The 24,270-nt window shown below is 36.8% G+C and overlaps 2 protein-coding genes across 3 annotated transcripts in view; one reads left to right on the plus strand and one right to left on the minus strand.

Annotated features, from left to right (window-relative positions):
* Positions 1-227: 227 nt before the first annotated feature.
* On the minus strand, positions 228-4,462 carry LOC117410858 (peroxisomal membrane protein PEX13). The gene is made up of 4 exons (XM_034017762.3): positions 4,287-4,462; positions 2,685-3,388; positions 1,982-2,107; positions 228-1,688 (listed from the first exon to the last, which is right to left on the minus strand). The coding sequence occupies exons 1-4, from the start codon at positions 4,358-4,360 to the stop codon at positions 1,390-1,392; spliced, it is 1,203 nt and encodes a 400-aa protein (XP_033873653.3). The 5' UTR covers positions 4,361-4,462; the 3' UTR covers positions 228-1,389.
* A 509-nt stretch (positions 4,463-4,971) lies between these two features.
* pus10 (pseudouridine synthase 10) overlaps positions 4,972-24,270 on the plus strand; it is a 30,983-nt gene continuing 11,684 nt past the window's right edge. Inside the window, exons 1-9 of one of the 2 annotated variants that reach the window (XM_034018782.3) lie at positions 4,972-5,080; positions 5,790-5,924; positions 8,598-8,858; positions 9,830-9,916; positions 13,190-13,224; positions 16,905-17,016; positions 17,385-17,446; positions 20,100-20,145; positions 22,775-22,839. In XM_034018782.3, coding sequence (XP_033874673.1) covers positions 5,799-5,924; positions 8,598-8,858; positions 9,830-9,916; positions 13,190-13,224; positions 16,905-17,016; positions 17,385-17,446; positions 20,100-20,145; positions 22,775-22,839 — 794 coding nt within the window. In that variant the 5' untranslated portion in view covers positions 4,972-5,080; positions 5,790-5,798. Of the gene's footprint in view, positions 5,180-5,789; positions 5,925-8,597; positions 8,859-9,829; positions 9,917-13,189; positions 13,225-16,904; positions 17,017-17,384; positions 17,447-20,099; positions 20,146-22,774; positions 22,840-24,270 lie in introns of both variants that reach the window. The other variant, XM_034018783.3, reaches the window with a different exon arrangement.

Here is a 24,270-nt window from a genome sequence, read left to right on the forward strand (position 1 = left end):
TTTCAAATATTAACTACAACAAATGTATCAACTATTATTTAAACATTTATATTGTGCCAAAATAAAGCGTACAAGTCTTCAGTAATAGTTTTATAGACACATGTGTGGTACTGTTTTCTGCAACACTTGATGTGACATCAAAACAATTTAGAATTGTCTAACAATGTGTTATTCAAACTATGGCTTAGATAATTAGAATTAAAAAAACTACAGTACTGAGATACAGATTTATACTGTAACTGTTTATTTAAGAAGTGGCAAAAACATTTACAATAGTGAAAGCACAGACAATTTCTAAAACTGTCAAATATATATTTTAGTAAGGTTTCAGTAATTGATATCTACATTTAGAGAGCAGTTACATTTTTTCCCTAAAACTAGTTTTACAGATCTCACACTTTCACTCATCATTTGTTCATGCAGTGAAGACCATGCATATAAAATAAAAGCAAGTCATCTTTTCTGACAATTTGCAGAAATTAACTCTCAAATGAATGTAAATGGAAATATGATTGCTATAGTTTTTAGATCTGCCGTATTATCACAAGAATAAGTAGACCCTCTGTTCATTACATGTTGTGAGAAAAAAGATCTGCATTGAGTTAACTTGTTACTTATGAAAGCCTCCAAACTTTCAGACAAAAACATGAATTTACAGGATGTAATTTTCTGACTTGCATAAAACAGAACAAGTACAACATATTGCTTCTTGTAAATTACACAGGTATAAAATGTGATGATTTGATAGGGCTTTTCTTTTATGAGGATGTAAAGCACTAATCAATACTTCCATGACAGTCTAAATCTACAGTTATGGCCAAAAGTTTTGCATCACCTAGAATTTTAGGATTGAGATATATTAAAAAATAACAATAAAAATAAAGATATGAACATCATTTAGATATTATATTTAACATCATGTAATCAAAATGATATCACAAAAGTCTACCAGAAGCCATTGTAGTAGTACAGTATTTTATGTTAGATTTCGAAATGTAATTCAATATGTTAATGTAACATTATTCAGCAGGTTTTATTTAAATTTTATGAAGCAAAATTAGTTAATTCTATAGGGTGATGCAAAACTTTTGGCCATAGCTGTATACTGTATGTGTGGCTTGGTAAAACAAAAGTCTGCTGCATATGAGAATGCAGTTATTATATTCTTTGTTTACTAAAATCTAAATTTGACCAGTTTACATAGTTTTGAACAGGCTGATGCAACTTATTTCAATTATTTTTTACATCATAGGTGGCTGTTCTGCCTTTTTGTAGATTCCCATTTCCACCAATAGTTTAAATTTAAGCACAGCAACTCCCCCAGGGTATTTTCAGCCCTTTAAATACATGAAAGAAAACATTTTGTGATGTGCTATTTCATAGACCTAATTAATCAGGAATAACAACCACAGACTCTGGACTGGACAGCACTCCTGAACTTTCTTGTGTTTCTGTGAACACTGACTCGAATGCTACCTCCTGGTCTGCCAGGGTCTCAGCTTGTCTCACTGCTCCTGCAGTTTGCTGTGTGTTGTTAAACACCTGCTGTTGTTCTGCGATCCTCTCCTGTTCTGCTTGCTTCCTTCCCCTTCTTTTCCCAAGAATTGTAACATAGTTGGCTGGAACAAGTCCTGTTGTTTTGCCATCCAGACTAGCCAAGAGCCAGCCACGTACTCTAGGCTGTTGTTCTAATAAACAAAACAAAATGGTTTACTGATTTGTGCCAACCAATTTTCTTACATCTTCAGTGGCTGAACATTATCACTGGCCCCTCATTTACTCTGCACAGGATATTTACCAAGCTATGAGAGATTTAAAAATAAAAATGGTGGCTCAGTGTTAGTAAACAAGTATTTTTTGGCTATAGGTCAGGCACCAACATAAAACATATCTGTCCTGTGTTTTCAAGAGCAGATAATACATGCTGTGATAAAGCTGGATACATTATGCAGTGTATGATCTAGGCTTGAAAACTCCTTACCCTTTGGAGCCAGATTCAGCATGTCCCCAGCACAAATAGAAATTTCTTCTTCTGAGGCAGCACTGAAGTCATATTCTGCCCTTGCAACCACATGATCATCATCTCCATTCGACCAGTTTGTGGAACCTTTACCAAAAAAACAAACAAACAAAAATGATACACATTTTTGGAAAATGTACCAAAAGCACAACTTTTGGGTAAAGGCAAACTAATTTCATGTCATCTGTATAAAATACTACATTTAATGCGGAAATACATATTTTAACACATATCATCACTGATTAGATCCCGGATGCACAATTGTTACCCAGTTTATCCCACTCAGACGTCTTTCTTATTGAATATCTTGGTATAACGATTTTAATGAGAAAACTGCCTCACAAGTACAGGGGTAACCCAGATATTATCCATTTACTACCACTTCATTGGTGACTGCTACTGAAAGTGGTCCGCGTGGAACAAAATGTGCTGTTGGTGTGCATTCTTAATGGATAATGTTTTGGGGTACCACTATAATATTTAGATTATTGGACTATGCAGATATACTAAAATACTTAGAAAGCAAGAGTTAAGGTGAAACATCTTGTTCTTGTTGCAATTATAACTTCTGGCACCTGGTAGCACTGTGTGCTATGCAAGCCTGCAAGCACATCCCATATTAAGCGTACTCAGCATGCTTGCCATTTTCTTTATAAGGCCTCACCTGTTTCCTCAGACCCGTCAACCGAACTTAGCAGCTTCCATATGAGGTAAGGTCCTCCAAGAATAACAGCGAAAAACAGGAAGATTGGCCAGGATTTGACAGAATTAGCAGCACTGGCTCCAGCAGCAACCTCTGACCCGGTGCTGTCCAACCACAGGTCTTCTGCCTCAGAGTCTCTCCGCAGGCCCATCAGCCTCTGCAATCTCCTGTACAGGTAGCGCAGAGTTCTGACCAATGCAAATACAGAAAACACTTTGGTGAAATGGACTTTGAGCCTTGAGAAATGGTTGGCCACATCCAACACCGCTCTGAAACTGTTATAAACGGCTGAAAAGGTAGCATCCATCATCATGCTAACGGAGGAGAAAGCATGGACGATGCTCTCAATGGACTGAAAGGCCCCTCTACTGCTCTCTTCCGCATGCTGCACAAACCGGCTGGCTGGAATTTCATCGTTTCGAAACCGGTTGTACCCCAGGCCTCCCCCATATCCATAGCTTAACGGGCTGTAGCCACCAATACCGCCATATAATGAGCTCCCATAGGGACTATATGAAGAAGGAAGGGAGCTGTAAGCTGGTCTGTAGCCTGTCAGGCTGCTGCCTCCAATCTGCTGCATTGATCTCGGGGGAACTGGTGGAGGGGCTCTGGCAAGGACAGGGGGGCCTGGTCTTGTCAGAACACTAGGTCCTAAATCTGAAGACCTGTGAAATAAATATAGGACAATCAAAAACAGGAATACAGTGAAAACTGGATAAACCAGTAAAGGAAGTGAACATTTGTGACTGCCAATTAAAATGAACTCCGAAATTCAATTAAATTAGTCAAAGTTAAATCTGCGTTCCACAGGTCTATAGAGAACATCAGGTTATTGCCTAAACAAATGTTCTACCTCTCCAAGATTGCTCACCACCACTTTCCTACTAGCTTTACAGTAAATCAGAGATGAAAATAAGACTCATTGCATAACGGTTTCACCCATTCTAGGTTTTAATACATGCTTCATTAGCCCTAGTGGATAGGTATCAAGCTGAGATGTGTCTTATTAAATTCATGTTAAAACCAGGAATACGAGTACGAGAGGCACATTTCTATTCTTTGTTAACTAGCATGTATGTTCAGTAGTGTTACCTTGCAATTAACATCTGCTTATATTGTTGAACAGATATCTTTTTCAGTAAGACATGATGAATCTGGCCCAATGTTACATGCATGGATGTAGCTGACTAATGCACATGACATGCCACTTGTTATGCTGCTGCAGGTATACAGACGTCAACGCGTATGTGTATGACACAGGTGTTCTACATGAACAAGTAACTAAATCTAATTTAAAATACTAACATTACTGTACAGATCGCTGTGCTTCGATCAATAGTCTAGAAAGTTTTTTTTTTTTTTTTTTTTTTTTTTTTACTAATTATATTTTTGTGTGTACTTTACGAAATAAAGGCTCTCACGTTTAAAGTGCTGTGTTTTTATTCATTTACGGTATTGGCCTAAACAACCAAGACTCGAGCTGAAAGAAAACTCTGGGCCTAGTCACAAATCCTTCCAAATGGTGTTTGTGGTTACGAAGGAAAACAACAAAAATGTACTTACTGAAAAGCAGCCGGTGTAGGAATAGTGCCTGGAATCCGTCTTTCCCATGGTTTCGGAGGAGGCTGAGGTGCCATCCTTTAAATGTCCAACAGTACAATTGTGCCAGTGTTTTCTACACTTTCTAACCAGAATGGACTATAACCTGTGACACTCAATTATATCAGACCTTACCAATGGACATCGGAGAAATCGAACAAAGTTATCTGCTCTGTAGAAAACAAATACAGCACGTATTCTTTCCCATCAAATGAACATACCGAACTGGACTAGGATAAGCATTAAATATATACAGTTTTAAGTATTTTTTTTACTCTTTTTGAAAGTTAGAAAAATCAACCTTACCAATGTTGTATGCAAATGGTATGTTGCTATATCATTATCATAAATCAATTGGGTCTATGATAAAGATACATGGTGATACACACTGTAAAAATCGGCTGTACCCTTAATCTCTTCATTGAAGCAACAGTGCAAAGTAAAACCTATTTTGACAACTACCATTTGATTAAGTTTCGGCAATACAAGAGGCAGTGGTGCACCTACAAACACATTTGAATGTACTGCTGCAGTTTACTATTGAGAATGAGAACTTGAGAATGCAGTACTGTCGAATTAACTTTTCCAGAATAGTCTATTTATGAGAAAAGCTATGGGGTAACACAAACACAAAACGTATATATATATATATATCTGCACTTTTGCTTTAAATTTACTAAATCGATTTTTCTCAGTACGACTAATCGTGTCTGGAAAGAGGTGCTGGTTTAGTTTACCTCTGGCTCTGCTGTATTGAAGTACGTAGTATTTCTTGTTTTACTGCTGAATTCAAGTTTCGGGGGGAGCAGTTAGACAACAACGTTTATGATCTGGTTATTTATCCTGCTGTGTTTTTGGTACATTTTGAGTTATATTTTCCTTGCATTGTAAACACTCACGTTACATCTTGCTTGTCCCCTCGCGGTTTGCAGAAGTCTTAGGACACATTGTCAGAGTAATGTGACCATCGACAGGGTTTTATCCTGGTTAAAATTGTGAAATTACAGTATATAAAAATGACCATCAGTGGGTAATACAAATTACATGTAAACTATTTTAAAAACATTCTGTATGTCTATTGCTCGCTAGTATCACTTTTTAACAACGTAAGGTAATGCGGTTACAACGACTACTTTTGAAGAGTAGCGTTTAGTGCGTGTTAATCAAAGTTAACTTTACAGAAACTACGTACTGTCAAGTTGTTGTTGCTGAAATGAAAACAGACTTAAAATAAATCCGAGTTCATGACGCGTAATAGTTATAAATTTAATTAGTCAGTCTTATGACATCAATACATTTGCTTTACGCCAGGCCCAGGTAAGAAATATTGGTGATAATGATTGGTATGCATTTCTATTATAAACCAAAACGTTTTTTTTAACTGACCAGTGATCTACAGAGTAATGTTGTAACGACAGTGCCTTTATAGCATGGATTTGCTACTGACTGATTGTTATGTCTCCATAGGCCTTTACCATGCATCTACTGAAGGAGAAGGACAGGCCAGTTGTCAGAGTGCTGTTGAATGCTGGTTGCTGTCCTCGCTGTGTGCTCAGATTCTGTTGTGTTGGACTTCAGTCCACTTACAGACAGTCATATAAGGTAATGACCTCTTATGAAGACATGTACATTTCATATGTGTACTCCTAATGGAAGATAGCACAGGTCACAATTTGTGAGATGAAATGAGGCTGGGTCAGACATTTGTAACTTGCAAAATATTTGTCATAAAGAAGTCAGCAATGGATACACTAAAAGCTGAAAGTACCAGGATTCCAAATGTGTACACTACAATACATTTGCCCCTGAATTCCTGTATGTGTGGGGTGATGATACATTGACCACAACTAAGCGATTGAGAAAAGGGTTCCAGGGAAGGGGAATGTGTATGCAAAAGGATGATTGTGTAATTTGTGCCCCACATGGGGAAAAAGTTCATGAAAGTGGCAACAGTCGATTATATATATATATATACACTACCGGTCAAAAGTTTTAGAACACCCCAATTTTTCCAGTTTTTATTGAAATTTAAGCAGTTCAAGTCCAGTGAATAACCTGAAATGGTACAAAGGTAAGCGGTAAACTGCCAGAGGTTAAAAAAAAAAAGTTTAGGTTACCAAAAACTGAAAAATAATGTACATTTCAGTGTTATACAAAAAGGCCTTTTTCAGGGAACAAGTAATGGGTTAACAACTTACAGCTGTTCTGCAGCAATGGAAGTAAATTAAGCCTTGAAAGTTGATGCTAACAATTCCTACAGGTGTCCCAACTTTTGTTGATTACTTACAAACCCTCTGTCTGTATAAAAGCAGTGTTGGAACAGACTGAGTTACTACACCCTCTTAAGCATTATTTGGACAGTATTGTACTGCAGGAAGTAGTATATTGCTCTCATAATGGTGAGAAAAAGGCAATTAACAAAGGAAGACAGACAGACCATTATAACCCTTAAAAGTGTAGGTCTTTCCTTTAGAGAAATTGCAAAGAAAGCCAAGGTGTCAGTGAGTACAGTTTCCTACACCATCAAAAGGCACTTGGAAACTGGAGGAAACTCTGACAGGAAGAGGTCTGGCCGACCCAAAGCCACAACAGAATCAGAAGACAAGTTTCTGAGAGTCAACAGCTTGCGTGATAGGCGGCTCACAGGACAACAGCTTCAAGCACAGCTTAACACTGGTCGAAGTAAGCAAGTCTCAGTTTCAACTGTGAAGAGAAGACTTCGAGCTGCAGGTTTGACAGGTCGAGTGGCAGTAAGAAAGCCATTGCTAAGATGGCAAAATAAGAAAAAGAGGCTTGCCTGGGCCATGAAGCACCGCCAGTGGACTACTGAAGACTGGAAGAAGGTCTTATGGACCGATGAATCAAAATTTGAAATCTTCGGTTCATCACGCAGGGTTTTTGTACGCCGTCGAGTAGGCGAAAGGATGGTTCCTCGGTGTGTGACACCAACTGTCAAACATGGAGGAGGAAGCGTGATGGTCTGGGGCTCTTTTGCTGGATCCAGAGTCGGCGACTTGCACAGAGTGAGTGGCACCCTGAACCAAAACTGCTACCAGAGCATTTTGCAGCGCCATGCAATACCCTCTGGTATACGCCTAGTTGGTCAGGGGTTCATCCTACAGCAAGGTAATGACCCAAAACATACCTCCAGGCTATGTCAGAACTACCTTAGAAGAAAAGAACATGACGGTAGGCTTCAAATTATGGAATGGCCAGCACAGTCTCCAGACTTAAACCCCATCGAGCTGGTTTGGGATGAACTGGACAGAAGGGTGAAAGCAAAGCAACCTACAAGTGCAACACATTTGTGGGAACTTCTGCAAGTGTTGGGAAGAACACTGTTATATCTGCAAAAGGTGGCTACTTTGATGAGTCAAAAATTTTAAATTTTGTTAAACAAAACGATTCCATGATTTCTTTTTTATCTCCAATTGTTTATTTGTTCTATGCTTTAATTTCAGAGTACATTGAGACATTAAACTGCGTAAATTTCAATAAAAACTGGAAAAATGGAGGTGTTCTAAAACTTTTGACAGGTAGTGTATATATATATATATATATATATATATATATATATATATATATATATATATTACCTTTTTTAATGTTAGTATCTTTTTGTATTTAAGGGCTTTCCAACAAAAATAACAGTTAATTCAAATAAGTCAACCCATGCTTACCCCAGTTTACCTATTGTAACAGTCACTGGAAACCCTTTCTGCCTTCAGGTTGATGCAATAGAACAAATCACATCGCTCTACACCCAGTCCTGCTTTTTTCTACTCAATTTGAAAAGATTACAACCCACTCTTTCCAATTGGGGTCACTGAAGCACAATCAGGTGAAATAAGCCTAAGGACTTCACAACGGTCATTGCAGCGAACCAGCAGACTCCCAATTGTGTGACACACACAAGTGCTTTTACTGACTAACCCACTGGGAAAGAGGAGAGACTGCATTGTATGTGCCACATTTGTAAATAGGTTGGAAATAATTGAACCTGAAATCAGGTTTATGGATTCATTAAACATTTTCTTCCCAGAATTTTCTAAGGAGCCCATGTCGTTACCCTCCAAGGTTCTGTTGTGTAGGTCCGTTTAATAACTTGGTTAAGTGGTACTGCATTTTTGTAGCCATAGAAAACAGTATAGCTTAGTCTTTAAATTATTTTTTAAAATGAATGGGTGTAATTTCAAAAATCTGAGGTAAAACCATAAGAACCAAAGTCAAAATAGCATTTTTTTTCTGCTAATTACTTCACATTTCTCTCATTAGGATCTAATGAAAGAACTGACAGATTTTGCCAGAGTAGGAGAATGCAAGAAATCAAATGCTGAGACAGAAGAGGAGAACGATCCCCCATGCAAAAAAATTAAACTGGAGGAAACAGAGGACTTCATCCCTGAGTCAGATAAGAATGGAACAGTAACTAACTCAACTCAAGAGTGTCTCACTCTCCAGAAAGATGAACCAAAAACATGTGTGGTATGTCTGGGAGTACTTCAACACTTCTGTGATAAAGACTTTGCAAAACAAGTAAGTTTAAGACTGCCTTTGCATTATCTTCTGACCAATGAATGCAGGAAAGACTAGGGAGAATGTTGCTTTGATATGTGACAACCCAAAATGTAACAGAAAACACTACTAAATAATATAATAAATATAAATAATGTTGGTAGTTTTAAATGTATATATAATATAATATTAATAGGGAGCATGATTTTGTGACAATAATAGCTTTATTAATATATTGTACATATACATTACATTTTTCACTGTGGTACTATAGGGGTCAATCCTTGTGTAAGAAAAGGATTATCTGTTTTTTTGAAGCTAACCAAATCAAACATTTTAACCGAGCCATGGAAAAAAAAAATGTTATACTTAGATTTCTCTACAAAAACAGTGATTTGGCCAATTTTTTATAAAAAACATACAACCGCAAAAATAAAATGAAAAGGATTCTGCAACATAATTATTTAAATCTCATGGCAGTAACCACCTCTCTGCTAAATGGTGTATAAAACAAATGCACATCACAAAAGGTAGAACCTGAAACAAGTCTTAAACTGTGGAGGTCAGAGAAAGGCCATTATTTAACTGAATGTCCTGTACTTCCACAAGCAGAAGTGTGGGCGAATATCACAGAAAGTTTTACAGATACTGGGTGAAATGATTAAAGAGAACCAAATATTCTCTTGTACTGGTAGCTTCAAGAATATCAAATTCCCTTTAACAGGAATGATACCTTAGACCACCTTTTAGCTGGTTCCAAAATACATTGCTTCAAACTATTAAAAGATATTCAGAGGTGTGTATATTAAGTGTTATACATCCCCCAAACCCTGTAGTGAAATAATGCCCTGTACTGAAATAAACGCAAAACCGTTATCGTTTGAAGTATCTGGTGATACTGGGAAATTGTCCACCTTTCTGAACTCCACCATGCTTTATTTGTAGCTCATTGATAATGCTATCAGAGTGCCTTCTGCTGTTGTTTTCTACAGATGTCCCGTGTAGTTGAGTCTGCCAATTACCAGTTCAGTAGCCTTGTGGTTTCAGTGTCCCTTCCAGCTCAGCTGTCTGTGAGAGAGGTGAGTATTCTCCACTGAGCCATAGAGGTCATGAGAACACCTCTTGTTAAGAGTTACCTTGTTTCCACTATGAGGATGGGGACAAGACTTGTTGCTTAGCAGTTTGAACCATTTTACTATGTGCTCAATTAGTTACACCCATAAGCCTGGCACAACTGTTTAAGCACAGGTGTGTCTAACTAATCTGATACTGAAACCTGGAATAGATCAAACTGCTCTGCAAAATAAATTCAAGGTTTATTATTTATTTGAAGGATTGGGACAGGAAAGGTTTGTGGTACCTAAAGAATATAATGAATCCAGTTTTCTGTTTGTTCTAAAAAAATATGTGTATATTTGCATAGTCTCCTTTTTAGCTGTGGAAAATTGGTAAGGAAACCTGTAGAATATGATCTGCACTCTTTCTTAGGAAAGTGTGTTTTCACAAAGGGATGAGGTTTTATTGTTTGGAAGATCCTAGTGCAGCACCCTTTTCTTTTCAAATAAATATTACCTGTTTTAGAAGAAGGTTGATTATTATTTACAGCAGTGTTTCTGAAATTTGTGTCAGTTGGGACCTCCTTTTAAGTCACTTTGGTCTGGTGTGAACCCCCTTATATATATATAATTTTTTTTTACTAATGAATGATAGAATTATCCAAATCTAGATTATTGTATAAACAGAAAACGTATGGAAATACAGCATAACATACTGTGATATTATAAATCTGATGTCAATTACAAAATGCAATGTCTATTTTCTATAAATAACCTGCAGCAATATCTATAGCCATAACAAATAGCAGACTGTAATGTAATGTGACCTCTGAAACCTTTATGCAAACCCCAGAGTGTCATACCAGTGATCTACAGTGAACTGCTAATTGCACAGTAAAATACAAAGCATTATCTGTCAATGTCATTCATTCTCTGTAGTTTACAATAATTGCCAGGAGAGGGCAGTAAGTGATTCTGTGCATGCTGTAGTTTAGAATAGCAAGACCTGACGCTTGATAAGTTAAAATACATAGCTGCAGTTTACTTGAATATTGAAGTTTTTATTTTTTTTCTCACTGTAAACCTAGACAATAACTAGTTTGAGAAAAATAGAAGCCCTAGGAAACCCCTGATACATATGTTTTGTTCATTTAAGATCTTGCCTTTAGTTCAAGTTCTTTATATCTGCTCTGTGGAGAACAAGGGGACAAGCCAATCAAACTAACTTCACTGCAGGGTAGTACTTAAACTTCCCAGTACTAACTCCCCCAAAGTTAGGATAGGGGATAGGGGAGAGGGAGGAGCTGCAGGGAAGTTCAGTGAAGTACAAAATATGCAGATTGATTTGGAAATGGAGGAGAACATCCAATTGCTGTGCACATGTATCTCTAAACTCCTGCCATCATCCCCACTGGATTAACTGACATGCGCTCAACAGAGTAAAGTGCATTTTACCATTCAAAACAGAATATGACAATTCCTAAGGCATTTATTTGGCGAGGCGGCTTTTAGATACGATTGACACACAGTTGCTTTATAATATTTCCACATTCAACTTTTCAGAATTAATGACTATGTCTAAAAGTTATCGCATTAAGAAGGAAAGACACCAAAATATGTTGCGTTTCATATTTCAATTAATAGATTTGAATAAAATAAACATCAGAAAGGAGAAAGCCTATTTATATGCTTATGTTCTATGTCATTGTTTGCAATGAAAACACCTAACCATTTGGCCAAGTTATTTGTTTTCTGTTTTATGTGCGAATCTTATTTTAATGCGTATCAGCAGTCCTCATTTAAACTGTCACACGTCAGAGTGTCCGTGTTGCACATAAATTCTTATTTATGTATATTTAATTGATCCAAACAAACAAACAAAACATACCACAACGAAATATGGACGGGATGAATTCAGAACCATAGAAGCAACCCTGATTTGTCACTACAAGGACAAACCTTGGTTGCTTCTATGTTATTTAAATGACTGAGTAGAAACAGCAGGGGGTGCTTTTAAAATGTTTTACATACTTGGAGCAAGGTACTAAAGAATTTAAACATTTATGTATATGAATGTGATTATACAGGAATGGAGAAGTGAAAGTAGAAAGCCAGAGCCTGGGTAATACCCTTACCCTTCTTTCAGTTGTGTCATTATAAATTAAACATCTTATTTAGAATATGACATTACTCCCACCCCTACCAACACACTGTAGCAACATGGGTGATTGGGTGTGTCCAGGCTATCCCCTGGGGTTGGTCTCATCCTAGCGACCTTTAAGCTTACATCTCATGCCTACTGTTCAAAGTTACCAACACCTACAGTTTTACCATTCAATAACGTAAGTAGTTTCACAGTTTCAAATCCAGTTTGATCTGTTCTGAGTAACAGACCCATGATAATAACTGAGAGTCTCTGGTTATTAGAATCAGATGAACATCCATAATATGTATATTTGGATTCCAAGCATGTTTGAGATCTTAATTTCTATTCAGATTTGAAGTACTTGGAGCAATGTCCCCAAGTTCCATTATATGAATCATATGTACCATTCTGTAGGTGTAGCAGTGGAAGATAACCACTAAATATCGTATATACAAACTTAAGTTCTTTTGAAACCAGATTCTTGACTTCACTTTAAAACTGCATAAATATATATTTTCATTTTAACAATTGTGCGTTAGTAGAATGGAAAACCTGTAAACAAAATCACAGTTTTAGAGAGGATAGAAACTCCACTTTTTTCAGACCACCTCACTTCAGAAATTCAGTTTTAAGAAGGGTATTTTTGATGGAATAAGTTTGTATGATCTAACCAGAAGATACAATCGAGAACGCACATAATGGGATATTATTAATGAGGAAGGAAATAACAAAGTGTAGCTCATAAAAAGTATCCCTTAATTAGAATTTGATGATTTAAGAGCAGTTTTCTGAGAAAAACAGGCACCTTGCAACTGTATACCAGCGGCCCAATTTTGATCACAGGGCAAGGCACTAATGTTAAGGCAAAGGCCTAGCAGCTGATTATAGGACACTAGCTGGGCATAAACAGGAGCAGTCAGACTTGAAGTGTTGTTTTGAGCCTAGTTTTTTTGGTTATCCACCAAAAATTCAGGCTTCCTTATGTTCTCCTAAGCGATTTTTGAAGTGTTGCATTATACCAAGCTCATTGCAGAAAGTGACACTAATTTTATTGCTGTATGTTTTTACCCAGCCCCTTTGTGGAAGTGCTGTTAACCGCTTCTACTTGTTTGTCTGTCTTTCATATTCGTGGTGTGGCTGCCTGCCAATAGCATGCTACGTGGTTGCTGGTAAAGCAGGAAGTGGGGTAGGTAATTTCTTTTTTTTTCATGCCTAGCTGAAATGACTATTGCATTATGTTCCCTTTTCAGGATTACTTTTCTGGGAAGGATGAATTCCTGACACTGTGTCATCAACATGTATGCAATCATTTAATAAAAAGGAGAATACTGTAAAATGACATTATGCAATAAACACAACTACTTATTTTGCAACATGCATTTGTTGGATGCATTATTTGGTTAAAGAGAATATAGTTTCATGAACACCAACCAAAAAAGCGGTTTACTGCACTATGCAATATATTAATAGTGTGCATTGTTGACAGACCTTGTTGACAGTACAGTTTGTTTTCCTAAAAGTACCATATTACTTTGAATTACCACCGCCCTTGAATAAGAGTCCTCACGGGTATCAGATTTGTAATAGACATCGCCCTCGAATGAACGCTGCTCTCAATTATTAAACATGTAAAAATGTTTTCCCTTCCCCAGCTCAGATAAATGCAGTACTTAATAGAGAAATGCATACAAAACACAGTATGGCAAAACATTACAAATAGAAACAAAATGAATTGAATACACTTTAGGGCTGTTTTCAAATGTTCAATGGTTTGTTCGCTAGCCAGGAATTCGAAGATAGTTCTAAACCTTCGAAGGTTCGTCAGGTGGCATTCATGCACTGTATGTAACTTTTGTTGGGGTTTTTTTCCCGCTTTTTTTTCTCTGTTAACAGAAACCGTTTGAATACTATTAAATGTCACTCACATGCACAATTCGATCTTTTGATTTGTATAATGCATATTACTAAAACAAAACTTGTTGTATTTAAATCCACTACCAAATCACTGATATGTAGGAACTCTATATGGCACCGCTGCCCTGCATTAGAGCAGTATTTTATGTCCAAGCAGGGGGGTGCCTATAGTGGTTGTATTGCTTCAGTAAAATGTGTACTGAATACCTAGTGTACTAATAATTTCATTTAAAAAACTGAGCACCCTCCCTGTCGTCTCCCCCTCAGCTCCTGTTATCCAGAGCAGAACTTTAATTTCTTCGCCATATCGACCACAAAGTGTTGTACAGCGTAAGCTGTATTGGGAAAAAATGTCTCAAACCCTCTGTTCTTTGAGATTTTTTTTGGTTAAATTTCCATACGACCCAAAAAAGTTGAACACAAACTGTGCAAGAGACTCTTGATGTCTCATGGAGGCATAATCAATCTCTTGACAAGTGTAAGTTCTTATTATTATTATTATTATCAGTAGTAGTAGTCGTCGTCGTAGTAGTAGTAGTAAAGTAGTACAATTTGACTGTGACTGATAACCTGCTTGGAACGGTGACTGTTAAATATAGCTTTGTTTTGCCTAAGTCAGCTGCAGTTCTTTTAATTGGCCGCAATTAGGTGCTGTCGCAATGCAAGCTTACTGTATATGTTGCAAGCAGCATCAATTACGTGTACACAAACAACGTGTATTTTTATTTTGATATAAATAATAAAAAAACGTGATTACTAATTAACATATTTTTAAACTACATGTTAATGTTTTATTCCATTTATATGGCTTACCTGTAAAATAATAGCATTTTCAATTAAATAAACTAGTAGCTATGGTGATGTCGCCAGTATTATGCAAATTAGTACAGTCAAAGTTTCGAACCTTCCTTCAGTAATGTGTTTAAAAGAATAGAATTACACACTGGAGCATAACAGTATTTTACCGTAAAGTTTATGAAACCCAAACAAAAAAAGAATACTGTAGGTACACAGCACTACGTACTGATACTGGTGTAGGAGTAAATACAGCAGCACTAAAATACATATATTTAGGAATTCTCAAGAAAAGTAATACATTGCAGGAGCTGTATGGTTATTTAAGTTTCTTAAATGCATTTCTGTTTAGGTTGTATGCACAGTATTTTGGCTAATAAGAGGCGCTGCAGAATCCTGATCTAGACAGGACGTTCGGAAAGTGGTGGGTGAGGTGGTTTGGAGTGTCAATGGGGAGCAGAAGCTAGTGTAGCTGTCGTTGTGGCATTGCTGTTTAGGGGATAGCCACGGGATCAACTCATCTTCCTCACCGAAGCCCTGCCTGGATCAGGAGACTGGGAGTGTTTAGTTGTCTTGCTGGTTGAAGAGAAAGAAACGCACCGTACATAAAAGCGTTCAGACCTGCGACTCTTAAACTGCTGTAAGAAAAGAAAGGGAAAATAAACCGACCTCCTTGGTGTTGATTGACATTTCTCTCTCCACGCTACACTGGTATGTGACCTCACCTAGTCAAACACTGATCTGATCTGCGAGCTCAATAGCTTTCAGTTTAAAGTTGTAGTACTTCTTCACCACCCTGATCAAGTTGTATCCACAGAAATAAACTTCAATATACGCCTCCCTCAAATACTGTACAAAACCGCAATAAAAAATTGCGCCTTTCGAAAACCATAGCACAGTACTTCTGATTACCACCCCCATTGAATAAGTGCCACAGCTGTTTTTAGCAATTTAAAATAAACGCTGCAGCATTTAATTCAACGGTAGTTTAGGAATGCTGAAGGGGCATAAGCTTGACCCTTGCCACTACACTACTTACAACAGTAAGAGGTTGATGACTTTATGAAAATTAGAAATTCCATTTTTTATGGCCTCATTTATTTAAGGAATGAAGTGAATACCTGTATGACATTTTCACCTGCACATTGGAATTGTTTAAATATTTAGGTTTATATTTTAAAAAAAGTGAAATCATTGTTTTCCCCAAAAGCATGATATTTCACCATTTACTATTACAACAGTACACATCACTATTCATTAATACTTTTACATTTCCAGCAAACAAACAAACATCAATTCATCAAAAACAGTTGCAGATCAATAGGTGGCACTGGCAATAGGCTGACCAAGCTTATATTACATACATAAGCAACTAGAACTGAAAAACAGTTCTTGAATGCAGGTTAAAGCACCTTCACAGACTGACCAAAGAAAACCCACAGTTGAGTAATTCCATAAGAACCACTCAGAATCATTGCAAACATCACAAAAAGGTAAAGGTGACAGTAAAAGTAAATGAAATTGTACGATTATGCAGTTTACACTGGTTCCTTATCTCACAACTGGCATTTGTTTGAACAGATATGTGCTTTTAACACATTGTTGTAGTTCTTCGGTGGTTCCGCGTGTGTCTATATACTCATTTTATTTGTAACTTTGCTCATATGCATACTTATGGTGCATCCCATTGAGTATGCAATGAAGTCTAGCATGTCACCCACCAAAGATATTAATAGTGTTTGGAGTTCAACAGGTACAGAATGCACCATTCTTTGTAATTTGTTAACCCTTTGGTTCCCTGCGTTTCTCCTTAACATTTGTTTTCAATTGATAAGCTGAAGTGTTGTTCAGATTGTTCCACCATCCAATCGTTGTCTTATACCCTTTAACACTATAAAACACTTGATGGTGGTATATTTAGTAATACTAAAAGATAACGTTTTTTAATTATATATTTATATATTTGTAAATCTATCTATATATGTATATAAAAAAAATGTTTTGTATGCATTTTGTTTTCGTGTGAAAAATTACATATAAACCACCATTAGATCATTTTTGGAATTAAAGGGTGACGAACTGCACAGATGCCAAGCTTTACTGTTCAACAGGTTGATTTGTGAAGTGGTTTAACATTTCTTCTTTTTATCTTTTTAGACAGCAAGGTTTTTCTTCAGGGAAAGATGATGTGATCCAAGTCAAGGAAGCCTACAAGTGGATCATCCACCCTCTGATCTCAGAGGAGTTGGGTGTACCTGTTGATGGCAAGGCAAGTGCTCACATCATTTCCAATAATTCTTTCCACCTTTTGGGAGTGTCTTTAAATTGCACTGAAAACTTAATAGGCATGCTCCTGCTATTACATGCAGCAGTGGGAGGTTGTAAAAAAAGTAGCAATTTGTAAAAGACGTTTTACAGAATCTGACACATTTTACAGAATCTATTGAGATCGTAAATACTGTGTGGTAACAACCACATTGATTATGTAAAAACGAATCACTTGGGACACAACACTTGCTGCCTAAGCATATGCTGGGTAAGAAATCCAAACATGTACATTGATTTATATTCATTTAAAAAGTGTTATTGCTGATATGATTTTTCTGAAGTATGTTTTATTATGTGTTTTTCTGTTAGAGCCCCTTTGAAGTGAGTGTGGCATTCACACACTCCGAAACGGATGGGGACTGTCATTTTCTGTAAGTGTCCAAGCAATAGATTATTTTTATTATTATTATTTATTTCTTAGCAGACGCCCTTATCCAGGGCGACTTACAATCGTAAGCAAATACATTTCAAGTGTTACAATACAATTCTTTGTGAAAACTGTAAAGAGGCATCATTACATGTGATGCAGACCAGACAGTCATTTGTGGCACAGCTAGGGGTGTCTCTTTATTGTATTATTATAGGGCAGGGAGCAGAGCAGCTGCCCAGGGTGCAGGCTGTGAGGGATGGAAAAATGACTTAGTTTAAAAAAATACAAATAAAAGGAAAGATTTATTAATCCTATGCTGCCGACTTGTTTTAATTTCATGACTATAATCATGATGTTTCTTGTCATATCAGCTGTCCAATCACCAATCTGTTTTTTTTTTTCTCATTGGGTCATAGCCATGACTATAGTGAGTGCCCCCATGTAATTGGTTTAGGGCTGTGGTGGTTGGGACACGCCTCCATTACAGGTGCGTTCAATGCGGAATGGTATTGGCAATTAACTATTTCAAATGTCTGTATCTCCCGTTCCACATGTCCAAAAGTGCTGAATTACAACTCATATGAAAGTTAAACTAGGAAAATCTAGCTGTCTTTATTTTTTTAATTGTTATTTAAAAAAAAAAAAAAAATGTTATATCCGTTTTTTTAAAAATACTTTTGGAATGTCCATTATTTTCTTTGTTTCTGTGTGTGTTAAAACGATGGATAATTATTTTGCTGTAGTTAATTTTCTTCTTTTTGAATAAAAAAATAAATAAATACTCAACATTTTTTGTGGCATATATACATATATCAAAGCAGACTGCTTACCTTCGGCGACTTCGCTAAATGGACTCTCCCAGGAAAGAAAAAAGTTGTGAGAGCACACATCGTAACCTTGCAATATATATTTAATTAATAAGAATGCCCTGAGGAAGAAGCTGGCAACGTTGAAATGTCAGCACTGTTGTATAGACATTAACATCTGTCTCTTTATATGGACTAATTAATTAAGGTAAGCAGTTTGCTTTGATCTATTGCCCTGCTATGATTGAGCACCTGTGATTGTTTGAAGTTTACCTGCTGAAGTGCGGAGGCACGCTTGTGTGTGTGTATATGTGTGTATGTGTGTATATATATATATATATATATAATATTGAGACCTCTATACGCATAAATAATTTACTTGTATCACTTATTTTATTTATTTAGTTTTTTATTAACAATACAAATTTACAAAATAGGCAGTGTTGATATCAACATACAGTATATATTATATATCATTATACATATACATATCCTAACTCGTATAACGTCTGGGAAAAAAAACAAAAAACAGTAGAGTGTGCAAATATTCTTGCTCGCCCTGGGCACTAAATTGCTTTGCTTTGCATACATATTTTTTTAACTTTAATTTGGTGAGAGAGGGGAGCACATATCTTAACCTTTGTTTTATTGGTAGATAAAAAAATAAACATTGAAAACAATTGGATTTTTTGTTGTTGTTGTTTATTATCATTTTAAGTGCATTTGGTAATACTGTATGTGAACTATAGGACTCCAGGTCTATGGGTGACAAGCCTGATGTAATTTGAGTGGTTAAAGTCCAGGGCTTGTAACCAGAAGGTCACCGGTTCAAATCCCACCTCTGCCACTGACTGACTCACTGTGTGACCCTGAGCAAGTCATTTAACCTCATTGTGCTTCATCCTGTGGATGAGATGTTAAATCAATTTCCTATTGTAAGTGACTCTGCATATTATGCACAGTTCACAGCCTACCTCTGTAACGCGGTCCACTATGAAAGGCGCTATGTAAAAATAAAGATATTATATTATTATTATTAATAGGAACACACAAAATGAGCCATTTTCTGGTTTTCCTGAATTCATAGAAACAGGTCTGCCTCTAAGCTACAGAGGAATGTGAATTTCCTTTTTTTTAATGTACAGGTAGCTGAACTGTATAGATAAACATCCTGAGACCTGTGGTAAATACAAAATACATAACTTCTAATGTATTACAGATTAAACACAATAACAGTAAGTAACAATTAGGAGTTGATTGTGGCAATCTGGTTTACTGGCATCTCGTAGTATCTTTCTTTGTGTTGGAACACCCATAGTGAATAGAGGGAATTACTGATTTTACAAATGATATACGGTTTATTTAAAAAAGCAACAAAATAATTTTAGCAAATTTCTGGTAGAATTGTAGCGTGGTAAAGTAGGCAAACCACATGGTTAATACTAGTAAAATGTCATGTTTGTAAATTTGTAGACTTATTCGATACCAACTACACGTCAGGTTAAAACTGTATGGTAAGTATCTCATTAAGAAAGAGCAGGAACTTGTTCTGCATATGTATGGAATGTTTTGAGAAATAATTATACTAAAGGAGTACATTTTAATCCACCAATACTCCACTGGGATAAACCACAGCTGCAGTATTTTACATTACTAATGAATCCTCATGGATTGCATCAGATGTCTATTCTTAGGGGTAATCCCATTGTTGCAATACAGGGTGATTGCCCAGTGCTATAAATTTCACCAATGCAGTCCAGCTGTGGCCTAAACTGTCTCGGTATCGGTTCATCAAAACAACCACTAAGTGTCCTTTTAACTGGTCTTTTCCTCTTTTTGTTTTTCTAGTGCCTCAGTCTGTTCTAATTGTTTTAAACCAGCAAAAAACAAACAGGTAAGTAGCAACCAATTCTATGAATCTTGCATATTATATCATTTCTCTTTAGGGTTCTATAAAGTGTTAGAATGCCAAGGGAGTTCTATAAAGTGTTCCAATTCCCATACAGCATTGACTGTTTTTACAAACCTAGATTAGATTCTAGTGTTAACCAATATATTTGTATATTGGTAAATAACTGTATGGCTTCAGTAACCAAACTGTATAACTTGATATCACAGATACTTTAGGAACTGGCCGTCTGTCCTCTGTGAAGTGACAATTCAAATGAATTGTTCCATATTAATATGGATTTCTCTACTGTAGCTAATACTGAAGCTTGCACATTTAGTCCCATCCTTGAACAACAATTCAGCTCATCCAGCTTGTAAAATACATGGTAATTATTTAAAGTAGCATATTGGGTAAGTGCAACCAGTGTCCAACTGTTAACCACTTGGCATTTGTGCAGTGTGACTCACAACCATACAAGGCAAGGGTCAGCTGGGGTAAATATCAGACTATATTTTTAGCAGAAACAAAAAAGAAGTGAGACACTGTAGCAAAGTGGTCTGCAGTGTACAGGTGTAGAGGTGATGCAATGCTCAAACAGTTCACAGTCCAAACAATCCTTTATTATTTTATAATCCTGGTCATTTGGTGACTAAATAATAGTCATTGGCAATACACAGCAATGTGTACTGCACAGTTAAAACCACTGGGTTAAACACACACAGAACACAAACACAATCACAAGTCTAGAGTGAGCGCTATAAGTGCAAGTGGTGAAATACAGTTATTAGTGAACAGTAGTACAGTGCTGTCTGGGTTGGTGCTAGTGTTTAGCAATACATCGCCTTCCGTCTAGGGGCGATGACTTGGTGTACTGTGGCTCTGCCCCCTTTCTAGATGGCCGACTTCCACCTTTCCCTGGAATGAATTGCCAAACCATCCAGTCCGGGGCACACTGTTCCCTTTACACAGTGCCCTCACAGGTTGGGAGGGAGATTTATAACCAAGATTCATTCTTTCTCTGTCACAGACACACATGATGAGACACCTTCATTTATTAGTCATGACATCTGATTCCAGTGTAAGCTGAAACAATAGGACAGCCCAGCCTATATACAAGACTGTCACAAAACAGTACCGTTTCAAGGTTCAAGGACCCTGTATTTTGTGCAGAGAGTTACACATACAGAGAGTTACACATACAGAGGCTGTGTGGTCCAGTGGTTAAAGAAAAGGGCTTGTAACCAGGAGGTCCCCGGGTTCAAATCCCACCTCAGCCACTGACTCATTGTGTGACCCTGAGCAAGTCACTTAACCTCCTTGTGCTCCGTCTTTCGGGTGAGACGTAATTGTAAGTGACTCTGCAGCTGATGTATAGTTCACACACCCTAGTCTCTGTAAGTCGCCTTGGATAAAGGCGTCTGCTAAATAAACTAAAATAATAATAAACTAATAATAATAATAATAATAATAATAATAATAATAATAATAATAATACAGTAGAGCCTTCAGTCAGGGAAAGGGAAAACCAGATTATTTCAGATTGACTAAAACTTGCAGAACCTGTTTACATGTCAAAAGTCATAAAAAAAGGTAACTAAACTGATGAAAAAATAGTTTCATGTACAGTGGAAAACACCAGTCTAGTAGTAACTCAATAGTGAGGAGCAGGTGCTAATTCATTTTGTTCCATGTATCATTAAATATTTGTATATGCGTATGTTCCCTGCTTTGACGTTTTCCTGTATTATTTAGAAATTAAACAAAATCAGACGCAATGTGTAGCTATTTCCTTTTTCTGCAGGTAAGCTTATGTAAGATGCAGTGTGGTCTAATGGTTAGAACACAGATTAGACAGGAAACAACATGACAGTTTATTAGCCATTGCTTTTAGCAGTATTTGAAAGCTGTACATTTTCTCTGCATTCCTTATTCTTGGTAATTTTACAGAACAATAACCATAGGATAATTATTTAATGAATTGCAATGTCTTGTATCGAAAAACATATAACAATTGGCACATACAAGATTGGTTTACTGATTTGAGTGGAGCTGCCTATTATGCAAAAAAAGTAGTCTAGTTTTGAGTGGAGTGGATCTTTACTATTAATTCAGAGATACCCCTAGTCACAGCAGGGGAATGGGAGCTCATCTGCATAGATCTGATTTGCTACATTTACCAGGCTACAGTGATACTGTGAGCTTCTAGAAATAAAATCTTGAAAGTGACAGTTTCAAATAGGCAGTTGCCCCAGGATAGAAACATCTATAGGGAAAATCAACTTCACAATAATAATGGAAACAATAAAAGTTGTACTATGACTAATAATATTTGGGGAAATTGATTTAAAAACCTTAGGGACTGGACCTTTGGTATTGCTGGGTCACATTAACTTATCAGTGAGAAAAACTCCAATGAACTCTGTAAAAGAAAACAAGCATCAGAATCAGTTTCCTGCCGGGCTTGTTGAAAGTAAAATGTCTCTGCCGAGCGAGATGTTATTGTTAAGACAGTTTTATTGTTAAGACATTTAGATGAAATGATGTAATAAAGGCCTAGGCCACATCCTCTCTGTCAAGACCCAGAGGTTTCTAAGAACATGCCTCTTTTTTATGTGTGTGTTTGTCTCTGCAGTCAGTGTTCACCAGAATGGCTGTGATAAAAGCCTTGGAGAAGATAAAAGAAGAGGATTTCCGCAAGTAATTTGACTTCAGATCTTACCTCACGATTACTTAGTATTGCCCTATCTCTGTTCAGAAACAAGATTGATGAGGGGAGGCCCAATCCTAGGGAAAGGATTGGAACACACCCTAATATTCTTTAAAATGTTTATATATTTACCATCCAGGCTGCAGATAAATATGTTACTGAGTATTATACTATGGGCAGCGAGGGGTATTTACCTTTTTCTGAATCTAAAAGCAGAACAAAAACTTGCATGTGAGCAAAAAAATATCCCCTTTTGCAAATGTTACAGCAAATTGAATTGCTTTATGTTTTTCCCTAAGAATATTAGTGCTGGGACAAGTATCTGAATATTCAAACAAATATTTTCTGACATGTATTCGGATACAAAAATCACTATGTTCGTATTCGCTACAAATGACAAAAATTCAATGCACTTCTTCTTTACTGTCTCACCAGAATTTGCGCAACAGTTTCAAAAAATGGCAAATGAAAAAGAGCTCAGTTTGATATATGAGATGAATATATATACAGTGCTCCCTTGCTATAATGAGAGTCTCGGGGGATACGCAATATGAGCTTTATAACCGAAGAGCGCTATAAACGGGGGTGGGGGGCGGGTGCTGCGGGGCATATAACAACGCACTAACTAAAATACAAAATAAAATAACTCCCTCTCTATAATGCACATATAGTGAAGCAAAAATGTAACTTCCTGTGAATTGACCGTTCATAAAGCACCATGTAATCAACGCTATATTTTTTACAAAAAAAAGGTAACATTTCCACTCGTGGATCATTTTAATTAGCAGTTTTTAAACTATAAATAGCCTGGCTAAATGGCGGTCGGGAGTTCAGTTTGAAGCGACAGACAAGCAAACCAAGTGCGAGAAGGAGAGCGGGTCGGGCGAGGAGGGGAAGAGGGAATGGACTCGCCTCAGGTTCAGCTGCCGGAGCGGGGCTGAAGCGAAGCGTCTCGTCTCCTGAGACATATAAAATTATATGTCTCAGGAGACAGCAAAAAGTAAACAAGCCACATTATGCATGCGCACACATAGTGATCTCTATGTAAAGCCATCTAGGACAAAAATGCGTCGTGCTGCTTTAGAGCGAGTCAGAATCTCATGGGACAGAAAAAAGGCAAGCACGTCATTCTGAAATGCCTTGCTTAAACAGTACCTAACTTCCTGAAAATGTTGTGTAGTGATTTATATATATATATATATATATATATATATATATATATATATATATATATATAATATTTTTGTTGCGACTTTCTGTTATGTGGAATGTAATAAACGAGAACCAAAGTGGCAAGTTTTTTTCCCCTTCGCTTTACAACGCCATTTCCACGTTTGTTTTATTTGAAGTGTTTAAAGTTAAATTTCTGTTTTCGTTTGCTTGTTCAGCTACAAAAAGGCACCTCATGTTATTACTTTATG

Source organism: Acipenser ruthenus, chromosome 6 (assembly GCF_902713425.1).
Source record: "Acipenser ruthenus chromosome 6, fAciRut3.2 maternal haplotype, whole genome shotgun sequence".
Classification (NCBI taxonomy): Eukaryota; Metazoa; Chordata; class Actinopteri; order Acipenseriformes; family Acipenseridae; genus Acipenser; species Acipenser ruthenus.